The sequence below is a fragment of the Gadus chalcogrammus genome, chromosome 16 (genome assembly GCF_026213295.1).
Source record: "Gadus chalcogrammus isolate NIFS_2021 chromosome 16, NIFS_Gcha_1.0, whole genome shotgun sequence".
Taxonomy (NCBI): Eukaryota; Metazoa; Chordata; class Actinopteri; order Gadiformes; family Gadidae; genus Gadus; species Gadus chalcogrammus.
In genome coordinates, this window is record NC_079427.1 from 7,155,913 (window position 1) to 7,169,468 (window position 13,556).

Here is a 13,556-nt window from a genome sequence, read left to right on the forward strand (position 1 = left end):
GGCTATCCCGGAAAAGGACTGCCGCCCCGCCGGAAGACTCTTCCAGATACTTAGTTAGCAGCTAGCTGTTAGCCCTATGCAAAAATGGATGAGAACATAGTAGCCTGTGATTTTTGTGTGTAATGTTTGTAGAGTTGTTCATGCTGAATGTGTTTAGACTTCAGTGTGTGTGTGTAGGTTATTGCTGTGTGACGTCATTATGTCGCGGAGCGGGGAGATAATCCACCTCAACGTCGGAGGGAAGAGGTGCGACTCTTTCATTATACTTGTATAATACCTTATCATTATTTATACAACATATAACAACACTTTATGTTTACTTATATACTATATATATGACAAAATCTCATAAAGGTTATGGTACAGACTTCATAAACACCTTGGTGAGACGAGAGTATGATTCATTAGTTCATTGGTGATGAAGAGTGTTTAGATATGAAGGGTGTTTTATACTAGTGACGAAGAGTGATAAAGAGTGTTAGTGAGGAGTGTGTTATACTAGTGAAGAGGAGTGTAAGTGATGAGTGTTATATACTAGTGACTTTTTTTATTAAAGAAGAGTCTTAGTTAGTGATGCTTCATACAAGGGATGGAGACTGTTGGTGATGACAGTTTATACTAGTGAATCAGAGCATTAAGTGATGAAGTGTTGGTATTGAAGAGTAATTTGACACTAGTGTAGAATGTTAGTGATGAGTGTTTTACATTAATGATGAGTGTTTAGTGATGAAGAGCGTTTTAGTGATAAATGTTTTATACTAGTATATGAAGTGTGTTTAGTGATGAAAGTGATTAGTGACAAGTGTTTAATACTAGCGATGTGTGATTCAAATGTTTATATACTATTGAAGAAAAGTGTTTTGTACGACTGATGAATAGAGATAAGTGATGAAGAGTATTGTTGATGAATGTTTGATGTTTCCAGGTTCAGTTCTTCGCGGCAGACTCTGACCTGGGTTCCAGACTCGTTCTTCTCCAGGTGTGTGTGTGTGTGTGTGTGTGTGTGTGTGTGTGTGTGTGTGTGTGTGTGTGTGTGTGTGTGTGTGTGTGTGTGTGTGTGTGTGTGTGTGTGTGTGTGTGTGTGTGTGTGTGTGTGTGTGTATTAATGTATTTTTTTCTGTCATTAGTCTGCTGAGCGGGCGAATCTCCACCTTGAAAGATGAGACGGGAGCGGTAAGTAGTGTGTGTCAGCACTGTATCTGTGTGTACATTATGTTGACGTGTGTGTTAACCCTGTGTGTGTGTGTGTGTGTGTGTGTGTGTGTGTGTGTGTGTGTGTGTGTGTGTGTGTGTGTGTGTGTGTGTGTGTGTGTGTGTGTGTGTAGATCTTCATTGACAGAGACCCTTCCCTCTTCGCTCCCATCCTCAACTTCCTGCGCACCAAAGAGCTCCACCCCCGCTCCATCAACGTACACATGCTCACGCACGAGGCCGAGTTCTACGGTATTACCCCACTTGGTGAGTTAGAGCTCTCTCCCTCCTGCTCTTGTTAGAGCTCTCTCTCTCTCCTGCTCTTTGTTAGAGCCCTCTCTCTCCTGCTGTCTGTTGGAGCTCTCTCTCCCTCCTGCTGTCTGTTAGAGCTCTCTCCCTCCTGCTGTCTGTTAGAGCTCTCTCTCTCCTGCTGTCTGTTAGAGCCCTTTCTCTCCTGCTGTCTGTTAGAGCCCTTTCTCTCCTGCTGTCTGTTAGAGCTCTCTCTCTCTCTCCTGCTGTCTGTTAGAGCTCTCTCCCTCCTGCTGTCTGTTAGAGCTCTCTCTCTCTCTCCTGCTGTCTGTTAGAGCTCTCTCCCTCCTGCTGTCTGTTAGAGCTCTCTCTCTCTCCTGCTGTCTGTTAGAGCTCTCTCTCTTCTGCTCTTTGTTAGAGCTCTCTCTCTCTCTCTCCTGCTAGAGCTCTCTCTCCCTCCTGCTGTCTGTTAGAGCTCTCTCTCCCTCCTGCTGTCTGTTAGAGCTCTCTCTCCCTCCTGCTGTCTGTTAGAGCTCTCTCTCTCTCCTGCTGTCTGTTAGAGCTCTCTCTCTCCTGCTCTTTGTTAGAGCTCTCTCTCTCTCCTGCTGTTGGTTAAAGCTCGCTCTCTCTCTCATACTGTTTGGGGGGTATTGTTTGTGTTGATGTTGGGGTGTGTTTGTTTTGTCATGATATTTGGATGCGTTTGTTTTTGTTAGTGCGTAAGCTGCAGCTGTGTGATGACCTGGACCGCTCCTCCTGTGGCAACGTGCTGTTCAACGGATACCTGCCCCCTCCAGGTAACCCTGCTGACGATATCAACCCCGAAACGCCCCTTCACACCTGGACACACCCTGGCTCTGAGGTTACATGCACACTGAAACCTGCTTGTTAGCGCAGTCAGTCGTTTTCTTAGAGGATCATATTGGTACTTTAAGAAAAATTAAAAGACCAATACTGACTCATCATAGCATCAGCTCGGTAACTATTGTACCAGTCTCTGCTGGCTGCATCATTTGTCAAAATGTTGTCCACAAGCTCTGTACTAACTGACGTACATTGATTCCAAAAGACCAACGTGCTATATTGTCATGATCACTCGTCTGTTTCTGTGTGTGTGTGTGTGTGTGTGTGTGTGTGTGTGTGTGTGTGTGTGTGTGTGTGTGTGTGTGTGTGTGTGTGTGTGTGTGTGTGTGTGTGTGTGTGTGTGTTTATAGTGTACCCAGCCAAGAGGAGGAATCGTCACAGCGTAGCCGGGCCTCAGTACCCGGTCCGTGTGGCGCCGGCAGAGCGCGCACCGGTCCGGCGAAGCAACACCATGCCCCCCCACCTGGGCGGGGGCGGACCTCTCGCCCACCGGCCCCCCGAGGACCGGGTCCCTGGGGGTCAGCGTAGACACACACACACACAGCAAACTTCTGCCCAGGGGTTCACAAAGTAATGGTGTCTTATCAAACCATATGTGTGCGTGCGCAGGCCAGGTGTCGGACCCGGGTATGGTGCGGATCATCTGTGGGCATCACAACTGGATCGCCGTAGCGTACGCCCAGTTCGTAGTCTGCTACAGGTACTGATCCCTTCATCCACAATACTGAGGATCGTATTGACCCCCCCCCTTCCAGGGTCAACACATCTAACAGCCTCTCCTCCTCCCCCCCCAGGGTGAAGGAGTCCACTGGCTGGCAGCAGGTCTTCACATCGCCCCGTCTGGATGGTGTGATCGACAGGGTGGCGCTCAACGCCAAGGTGATGGCTGGGTCGCTGGGCGACAACGACAAGATGGTGGCTGTCGCCTCGGGAACAGAGATCATCCTCTGGGCCATCTGCCCTGACGGCAATGGCAACGAGATCGGTGAGAGGGGACTCAGTTCTAGTTAGATCAGGGCTGTGAGATCAGGTTAGAACGGGTTGGACCAGGTTAGATCGGGAATGTGGGATCGGGTTATATCAGGACTGTTAGATCAGAAAGGGAGGATTGATTTTCGGATTGCTATCAACATAAAATGGAATGTCCTTTTGGTTATTGATTAATCACTTAAAGAGACAATATGTAACCATTTTTGTTTTGAGATGTGCTCTAAAACACACTCTTTCATGTAGTAGCTAACTTTGAGGCTGACGCGTTCTGCAATCTGGTTCTCCACAGGCGTGTTCAGCCTCAACGTGCCGGTGGAGGCCCTCTTCTTTGTTGGTAACCAGCTGATTGCTACCAGTCACACGGGGAAGGTGGGAGTGTGGAATGCAGTCACCAAACACTGGCAGGTGAGTCAAACCATAACCCCCCCTGTGACGCTCCGGACACGCCCACAACAACCAAGTGGCAGAAACAGTTGCATGTTAAAGGCACCCAGTGCAACTTTCGAGGCTTAAAAATAAACATTCAATTTCTAGTCTTTTTTGCACGTAGTAAGTTTCAATAACTCCATACCATTACATACCGACATTCAAGCAGCAAAGATGAGACGTCGTTGTGTGGTGAGAACTGATAGAAAATCGATAACAACAACAATGCCGCCATTTTCTTTATTTTTTGTAACCTACAATAAATAAAGCAGGCTTCCAGTCAATGGAAAAATGGCTTCTCCCCACCGGCGATTGTTGTTGTTTACGATTTTCTATCAGTTCTCACCACACAGCGACGTCTCATCTTTGCTCCTTGAATGTCGATATGTAATGGTATGGAGTTATTGAAACTTACTACGTGTAAAAAAGACTAGAAATTGAATGTTTATTTTTCATTGAATGTTTACATAAAGTTGCACTGGGTGCCTTTAATTTTCCCAGAACATCAGCATTTCGAAAAAAAACAACACAAAACTACCAAGCCCTTCATCATATTTTGTGTTGTCAAAACATCAATGTGGGCCTATGGTAACCAGGGGCGATGTGTTTTCAGAATCAGGACGTGGTTCCCATCAACAGCTGTGATACGGCCGGCTCCTTCCTTATCCTCGGCTGCAACAACGGATCCATCTACTACATAGGTGAGGATCATGGTCTAAATATCTACTACATAGGTGAGGATCATGGTCTAAACATCTACTACATAGTCAAAAGAGTCAAAGTCAGCATTATGGTGACATAGGTGAGGATCATGGTCTAAACATCTACTACATAGGTGAGGATCATGGTCTAAACATCTACTACATAGGCGAGGATCATGGTCTAAACATCTACTACATAGGTGAGGTTCATGGTCTAAATATCTACTACATGGGTGAGGATCATGGTCTAAACATCTACTACATAGGTGAGGATCATGGTCTAAACATCTACTACATAGGTGAGGATCATGGTCTAAACATCTACTACATAGGTGAGGATCTTGGTCTAAACATCTACTACATAGGTGAGGATCATGGTCTAAACATCTACTACATAGGTGAGGATCATGGTCTAAACATCTAAGGATCATTTTGCAAAATATGAACACACTTATTTCGGAAATTCGGACAGGAACCAGTTAACAGAAAATTAGGCAGATTTTCAACTGTTTAATATAGACTGACAAATGGCTTGATTTTTTTAACAAACATAGACTGAAAGCCATAATCCTGGTACAATGGTGAGACTCTGAGCTTGTCTCAGCACAACCACCTCTATTGTCTTACCACCAATACCTACCTCATCACCACTACCTGCCTGTCTCACCACCAGTACCTGTCTCACCACCAGTACCTGTTTCATCACTAGTACCTGTCTCTCCTCTACCTTTCTGTCTTTCCACCGTGTGCACAGATGTCCAGAAGTTTCCTCTCAGGATGAAAGACAACGACCTCCTGGTGACGGAGCTGTACAGAGACCCCACTGAAGACGCTATCACTGCCCTCAGCGTTTACCTCACCCCCAAGACCAGTAATGCTGCTTTTATGCTTCTATACTGCACTAGTAGTAACGTATTGGTAAACCTGGTGAGTAACTCCTAGCATGTGTTCCCCCAACAGGTGACAGTGGCAACTGGATAGAGATCGCCTACGGGACCAGCTCCGGAGCTGTGAGGGTCATAGTGCAGCACCCAGAGACTGTGGGCTCCGGACCCCAGCTGTTCCAGACCTTCTCTGTTCACCGCAGCCCAGTCACCAAGATCATGCTGTCAGAAAAGCATCTCATCTCAGGTATCCACATACCTACCTTGACCCACGTTGATGCACCTAAACACACATCAGGACACCTGACTATCTTCAGAAACTTGACTACCTTGAGACACCTGATCACACGTACACCTGACCACACCGTGCACTTGAACATACCTTGATGCACCTGAACCCAACGTATACCTGACACACCTTGATACCTCTGAACCCAACGTATACCTGAACACACCTTGATACCCCTGAACACACCTTATACCTGAACACACCTTATACCTGAACACACCTTATACCTGAACACACCTTATACCGGAACACACCTTATACCTGAACACACCTTGATACCACTGAACACATCTTATACCTGAACACACCTTATACCTGAACACGCCTTGATGCACCTGAACACTCCTTGATGCACCTGAACACACCTTGATGCACCTGAACACACCTTGATGCACCTGAACACACCTTCATACACCTGGCCCCCTGACCACACCTTCATAGACCTACAAAACACACCTTCAAAGTAAAGTAAATATCTACTTATTAAACACATGTGTGCGTTTATGTGTGTGTGTGTGTGTGTGTGTGTGTCAGTGTGCGCCGACAACAACCATGTGCGTACCTGGACGGTGACGCGGTTCCGCGGGATGATCTCCACCCAGCCGGGCTCCACCCCCCTCACCTCCTTCAAGGTCCTCTCCCTGGACGGGACGGACGGCCACGGGGGCTGCAGCGCCGGGACTGACATCGGTGTGTGGGAATATCTGCTTGATTTATAGATATATATGTGCATATAGATATAGATACATTGATATATATGTGTGTGTATATAGATATAGATATATTGATGTATATGTGTGTATTTTGATGTATATGTGTGTACATATGTTTGTAAATTGATATAGATATATTGATATATATGTGTGCGTGTATATAGATTTAGATGTATTGATGTATATGTGTGTATATAGATATATTGATGTATATGTGTGTGTGTATATAGATATATATATATTGATGTATATATGTGTGTATTTTGATGTATATGTGTGTATGTATGTTTGTATATAGATATAGATATATTGATGACGTATATGTGTGTGTTTCAGGTCCGTATGGGGAGAGGGATGAGCAGCAGGTGTTTATCCAGCGAGTCGTTCCTGATTCTGATAAACTCTACGTCAGACTGTCCTCCAACGGGAAGAGGTTTGTGTGTTTCTTTCTTTCTATGTGTGTGTTGTTTTAATGTGTGTGGGATGGTGTGTATTAATGTGTGTGTGTTTGTGTTGTGTGTGTGTGTGTGTCAGGGTGTGTGAGGTGCGGTCCGTAGACGGTACCTCCATCACCTCCTTCGTGGTCCACGAGTGCGAGGGTTCGAGTCGCATCGGCTCCCGGCCACGCCGCTACCTCTTCAGTGGCCACGGCAACGGCAGCATCCAGATGTGGGACCTCACCACCGCCATGGAGGTCACGGGGAAGGTGGACATCAGAGGTGACCCCGCTAACGCCATACATGACCTCAAAACCTCAACGCACATCTGGTGGGATTGGCTGGCGCTAGTGTCACTGATGAGCGTTGTGATTGGCTTTTGCTGACGAGAGTTGTGACTGGTTGTCGCTAACGAGCATTGTGATTGGTCGCAGCGCTGGGAGGGCCGACAGAGGAGGAGCTATTGGAGCTGCTGGACCAGTGTGACCTGACCATGACCCGGACCCCCGACACCACCCCACGTACCTCCACCTGCAGGTATACGTAAAGACACACACACACACACACACTGTGTGTGTGTATGAACACCATGTGTATATAAAGTTAAAGATACACTGTATTAACATATCTACTCAAATCTCTGTCTGTCTGTCTGTCTGTCTGTCTGTCTGTCTGTCTGTCTGTGTCTCCTTCTCTCTCTCTGTCTCTCTCTCTCTCTCTCTGTGTGTGTGTGTGTGTGTGTGTGTGTGTGTGTGTGTGTGTGTGTGTGTGTGTGTGTGTGTGTGTGTGTGTGTGTGTGTGTGTGTGTGTGTGTGTGTGTGTGTGTGTGTGTGTGTGTGTGTGTGTCCTCTTCTCTCTCTAGTCTCTACCAGCAGGGTTCTGAGTCTTCACGGGTTGATCGTCCTTTAGGGGGAAGATCGTTCTATGGTAGTCTTCCTCGCCAGCCCCCCCCTCCTCTCCCCCCCACTAAGCCCCTCTCCCGTGAGGCGGAGCCCACCCCCCCGCCCCCGGGCCAGGCCCCCCAGCCCCGGTTCCAGCGAGGTCCTGCCCCTCAGGCAGCAGGCCCCGCCCCCTTGCGGAGGGGCAGCTTTGTGGAGCGCTGCCAGGAGCTGGCGGGCGGGGCCGAGGGGGGGAGGCGGAGCCTAGCGGTGTGCAGTGAGCTAGAGAGCCGGCTGGGCCTAAGAGCCCCCACGACCTTCTCTGTGTCGCCCGGGCAACACGTCTCACCTTCGTCGTCGTCATCCCAGCGCAGGGCCCCAGTTAGCCCCGCCCCCTCAGCAGTCAGTCCAACCTGCTCACCCGGCTCCACCTCTCCTCAACACCTGATTGGATCCCCTGAGACCCCGCCCCCCCCAGAGGCCCCGCCTCCCCCCGAGGCTGTGGCCGCTCAGACTCCAGCGCCCGGACCTTCGACCAGTCCTAAGCCCCCAATGAACGAAACCAGCTTCTGATTGGTTAGAGCGGCCAGGCTCCTACCACGCCAAGTTAAATGCCTTTATAATCAATGTATAAACCGCTATAAGATTAAAAGTGTTCACTTTTCTTAAACCTCTTTCTCATATTTAACCAATTACACCCCACAGGAAGTCTCCTCCTCTATGACAGGAGCCAGATGCGCAGATAAAACCATCTTCCACAAATAAGCTACTAGTTACGTGTGACTAACGGTCTAGCCTTCCTACCTGACTAACCTTGAAACACTCGATACTTCAAAATAAAAGCCACGGTGGTGTCTGGAGATCTTTGATGAAGAGGAGCAGTATTTAGTGATTTGCTGAATGTAGAATGTGCTAGCTCATGATTGGCATAGGTCCTGACCCGAGGACCAATGGGGCCGGTCCAGTATTTATGACATCATCTCGTGTCCCTGGCCGGTCCTCTCCACGGCAACGGCTAGCCAAACGTTTCTTATTTTTTATATCTTTCTGTTGATGCACGTTGTGAGGATGATAGCGGTGACGATAATGATGATGATGAAGGTGGTGATGGAGACGATGGTGCTGATGATGTTTAAGAAGGTCGTGATGACGATGATGAGGATGATCAGAATTATTTGTTAGCCCGATTGTGTCATTGTGAGCTGGTAGCTCTGGTTGCTTTATAAAACTGCTTTTCTAATGTATTTGTATGAAAAAATTAAACAACTAACTGCTTAAAACCCTAGTCTTGTCCGTCAGATGCCGACCCCACCCACACAGCGCTTTTCATCTGCAAGGTATCAGATATATTAGAAGAACATGTTTGATAACTAAAATAATATTGATGAAATATATTATATATTTGTGAACATGTGGTTTTCAGCTGCGATACTGTTTCTGAGCTTGGCCCATGTTACCATGGTAATGTTACTTTGTTGTAATGCTACTGTAGTAATGTTACTTTGTGTAAACATTGTAGTTTCACTATGTTGATGTTACTATGTAGTGGTATCCATTTGAAATTGTAGGAATGTTTATATTATATAACAATGTTTTAATGTTACCATGTTAATGGAACTGTTTAATGTTCCTTTGGGTATGTCACTGTATTGTAATGTTATTAAGATAATGTTACCGTGGGTACTTTAACAATGGATAATTATCTGGTTTCTTAGGTGATGTTATCTTAGTGGGCTAACATGGTTTACCATGGTAATGGAAAACCAGGCGATGTTACCTGGTTACCTTGGTAATGTTACCAAACTTTACCGCAGTAGCGTTCACAAGGTAACGTTACACAAATCGGGAAAGCCTAACCGCAGGCGATGAAAGAATAATAGTCATGACGGGAGAACAGGAAGGAGCATGATGAGTTAAGAAAACCACTTCCCTTTAAAACCGGTCATGATCGAATGCAGAGGTTTCATTTACAACGTCTGAACCAATAGAAAGCCTCGACATAAAGGGATCAGATATGGCCGTGTTTAATCAAGTGTGCGCGTATACTTCAGTTGTGCTGAAGAAGAGGCAGGAGTGGATGTGTTGGGATTGGACCCCAGACATCCCAGGATAAACTAAGGCTTAAAACATTTAAGTTTGTTAAATTCATACAAACATCATTTTTGAAACACCACTAAACTGCAACTAACCACCTAACAAGTGAACGATTATGTACATTGGTAAAAATCAACAGTATCTCCAACCTCTTCGGCAACAATACAGCGATGACCATTGATTATATTTGCCATTAAAATGAACGTGACATCAGTTATTTAAGTAAAAAATGACAGAAAATAATAACATCCCTGGTCAATATATCCTTTTTTCAATAGCTATGTTCTTACCTTGACTCATCTCGGCTAACTGTGCTAACTGTAGGTTAACTATGTGCTAACCGTGTGTGCATATAATCCGCTCACTTTATGCATGTCAAGGATCATACTTACTTTTCAATTACTCTTTATTACTTATTTATTTTTGACTTTTATGATGCGAATGCCAAGCTCCCACTACAGGATTTTTGCCCAGATTCTGATGTCAAAAACGACATTACAGTGACAGTAGTTTAAAATGTAAATAAACGGTTGGTTCACTTGCTCTTTAAAAAATAAAGATGGACAAGATACATCTATTGCTATTAATGTAGTGCGGTATATGTGTGACTATATGTCGCTCTATTTAAGCAAGACTCTTGTATCCTTGGCAAATGTGTGCAAAGATTCAAACCCTGGTGTTTAACTCCTGTCAAAGTCTTGCGATGTGAAGCCCTGGGTAATTCTCCTTCGTATTTTCTGTCTGGTGGGGTATTAGATGTGTCGTTAGAGGAGAGCTGCTCTGCTGGGATGGGATTTGGTTTGAATATTAATAATAATATTCCTGTAGCGTGAGCTTGGCATAACATGTACAAATAAAAGCATCCTCAAAGCTTCGTTTGACCCACACTCGCTAAGCGACCAGAAATGCTGAGCAAGCGTGACGTCCACATGAAGTCTCAGGGATGCCATTCATCTCTGGTCCTGTTGGGTCTGGTCCATGGGTCACGTTGGGTACGATGACCTGGTCTGGTCTGGTCTGGTGTGGTGGTCTAGGCAGCGGTGCAGTAGTGGGGCCCCTGGGTCATGATGTAACCTCTCCAGCAGATGCAGCGGTACGATCCGTCAGTGTTGACGCAGCGGGCGTTCACACACTCCGACGCCGGGCCGCCTTCCTCACACTCGTTAATATCTGCAGGGAGATGCATTCTGGGTAAGGTTGTTGCCGGACAGAGAAGGAGGTTTAATGGGACGGAGCAAACAGGTGCATTGTGGGTAGGGTTATTCAGGACCTCTGCAGGTCATCGAGGCCATGTCCAGCTGGTATCCATGGTGACAGTCGCAGGTGTAGCCCTCCTCGACGCGGATGCACCTGCCGTTCTCGCAGCCGCCCAGTATCCCACAATCCTCGGCGCTACTAGGCCTACGCCCTGTGAAGGAGTCATAACGCCCTGGGAGAGAGAGGGAGAGTTATAGGCCCAATCCCATTTCTACCCCTTCCCCTTACCCCTCCCCCTTGTTTTGAAGGGGTAAGGTAAGGGGAAGGGGTAAGGGGAAGGCGTAAGGGGTAGAAATGGGATTGGGCCTAAGGCCAGCCAATCCCATTTCTACCCCTTCCCCCTTCAAAACAAGGGGAAGGGGTAAGGGGTAGAAATGGGATTGGGCCATAGTCTCTCGTCCTCAGATAACAAATAACCAGCGCTTGCTGAAGGCGGTCGCCAGTGTCAGGAAAACTCACTGTCATACAGCCTTTGTGGAGTTCCGCCCCTTCCTGCGAAGCCAGGAAACGGTGGCCTCGGTCGCCAGGGCTCCTCCTCCTCTACAGGCTCCTCCTCCTGGATGTAGCCCCCGGCCCCGGGAACATACGCCCCGCCCCCTGGTACATAGGACCCGCCCCTGGGCCTGTAGGCCCCGCCCCTGGGGAGGGGGGCAATGCTGAGGGGCCGGCCATTGGGCAGAGAGGGAGGGGGGCGTGCCCCGAAGGATGCCTCTGAGCGAGGGTCGGGGGGCAGCCCGAAGGAGGGGGGGTGGGAGTCTCCGTCGTCATAGTAACTAAAAGCATTACAAAAAATTTGTAAGCCATACTGTGTTTGTGTGTGTGTGTGTGTGTGTGTACGTTTGTGATTGTATGTGTGTACCTGCGTCCGGTTCCGTCAGGTAGGCCGTAGGTTCCGGGGGTTCTCTGACCCCCTGCTTGGAGGTAGTCATCGTAACCCCCTGCTCCCCCATAGGGCAGCCCCCCGGGCACGAACGCGTCTGCTCCGTAGGGGGCGCCGTAGGGAGGTGCTGGAAACACGTTCAACAGTATTGTTGTTATGTGAGCCTGAACCAGGGCCAGCCCTGTACTCCTGGGGGCCCTAAGCAGGTTCGTTTTGGGCCCCTGCTTTGCGGTCGATAGAGTAGTTTTGCCACCGATAACCAGCAACTGTATGCATTCATAACCCTTAAGGTTTTTATAAGTACCTCTTTGAACATGATTTGCCGCAATTATCTTACTACTTATTAAGTATACTCAAAGTCAAAGTAAAGCTTACACACTTACCACATTTCTACTTTTACTCTACTGTCTGAATGTTGTAAATGTAGAAAATGTTCCGACGCTTTTCTGTTGTTGGTTGTCCATGCATCACACATTGTTTAATTGCAACGTAGTATAGTCGAGCTATAATTTGGCTAAGCAAAGTAAAGGTAAATCAGTTAATATGTGTCTTCAGTGATGTTAGTATAGTAATGTCAATTAACAGGGCATACTCCGCTCGCTTTGGGAACGGGGGGCTCAAAACTCAATCTTGCCTAGGGCTACCAAAGGGCTAGAACCGGCCCTGGGGGAGAGCGCGGGAGAGAGGCGATGTCGAACAACGGTAGCGAGCTTTGTTTAGATTCGTCATGCACCGTATCGTCATCATTGCGGTTGCCAGTTTGGGATCAGTCAAACCAGCGCCTGCGCTGTTTCAAACATCATGCTCCTTGCTTGTTGCCATCTCAGCAACACCGAGCATTACATTATCGAGTTGTTTAGGGTTGCCAGGTCAGTCAGAATCACTTCAATTTAGGTTATCATGATCAGACCTCTATACAGTCTATGGGACAGAAAGACAATCTCAAAAATCTTAATTCCACCATTGTTTTCTTAAACTAATATGAGCTTTATGTTTATGATGTTTCCTTTCTTGTAAATTGATTTTTTGTATTGAAAAGTACTGTAGGTAAGACTGAATATATACATACTAGTATTATTAAAGGTACTGTAGGTAAGACTGAATATACACATTCTAGTATTATTAAAGGTACTGTATTTTACACTGAATGTATACATGCTAGTGTTATTAAAGGTACTGTAGGTGAGACTGAATGTATACTGTACATACTAGAATTTTAAAGGTACTTTAGGTGAGACTGAATATATATAGACATAAATATACTGTATATTTACTAGTATTATTGAACGGGCTTAAGGTAAGATTTAAGAGCTATTATATATATGTAAACTATTATTATTAAAGGTGTTGCAGTTAAGATTTAAGATTTATTATATATATATATATATATATATATATATATATACTTGTATTATTGAAGGGGCTTTAGGTAAGATTTAACAGCTATTATTTGAGCGTCATTTCTTGAAAATCCTATTTGTGAGTCATGTAACTACAGTGTGAGACTACAGTGCGCAGAGATGATCTGTCTGAACGGAAATCAGCAGCAAATCCAGCTTGATAAAAAAGCTACAAACTGCACTCTCAGACAAACTCAGTGGAGAATCATAACCAGGAGAAGACCTACCTGCTCCTCCTGCTCCTCCTGCTCCTCCTGCTCCTCTCCCCCTCCCTGCAGACCCGCCCGGGCCCGCTCCCGGACC

At 46.5% G+C, this 13,556-nt stretch overlaps 2 protein-coding genes across 2 annotated transcripts in view; one reads left to right on the forward strand and one right to left on the reverse strand.

Annotated features, from left to right (window-relative positions):
• Positions 1-9,058, forward strand: shkbp1 (SH3KBP1 binding protein 1). The gene is made up of 17 exons (XM_056611939.1): positions 1-246; positions 926-979; positions 1,128-1,173; positions 1,326-1,458; positions 2,157-2,237; positions 2,655-2,822; positions 2,914-3,004; positions 3,099-3,289; positions 3,584-3,699; positions 4,334-4,421; positions 5,176-5,292; positions 5,382-5,552; positions 6,129-6,284; positions 6,644-6,740; positions 6,842-7,026; positions 7,179-7,281; positions 7,607-9,058. The coding sequence occupies exons 1-17, from the start codon at positions 200-202 to the stop codon at positions 8,193-8,195; spliced, it is 2,433 nt and encodes an 810-aa protein (XP_056467914.1). The 5' UTR covers positions 1-199; the 3' UTR covers positions 8,196-9,058.
• LOC130406390 (latent-transforming growth factor beta-binding protein 4) overlaps positions 8,713-13,556 on the reverse strand; it is a 23,845-nt gene continuing 19,001 nt past the window's right edge. The window contains exons 28-32 of the mRNA XM_056611929.1: positions 13,481-13,556; positions 11,833-11,980; positions 11,433-11,746; positions 10,987-11,145; positions 8,713-10,886 (exon numbers count right to left, since the gene is read on the reverse strand). The exon at positions 13,481-13,556 is cut by the window's right edge and continues 89 nt beyond it. Of these exons, the coding sequence (XP_056467904.1) occupies positions 10,747-10,886; positions 10,987-11,145; positions 11,433-11,746; positions 11,833-11,980; positions 13,481-13,556 (837 nt within the window). The 3' untranslated portion in view covers positions 8,713-10,746. The remainder of the gene's footprint in view (positions 10,887-10,986; positions 11,146-11,432; positions 11,747-11,832; positions 11,981-13,480) is intronic.

Excerpts from the sequence above, each read along its gene's own strand:
- shkbp1 (XM_056611939.1), top strand. The coding sequence starts at position 200 with ATGTCGCGGAGCGGGGAGATAATCCACCTCAACGTCGGAGGGAAGAG. Across the intron at positions 3,700-4,333 it reads CAGTCACCAAACACTGGCAG|AATCAGGACGTGGTTCCCAT; the intron begins GTGAGTCAAACC and ends ATGTGTTTTCAG. Across the intron at positions 6,285-6,643 it reads CAGCGCCGGGACTGACATCG|GTCCGTATGGGGAGAGGGAT; the intron begins GTGTGTGGGAAT and ends TGTGTGTTTCAG.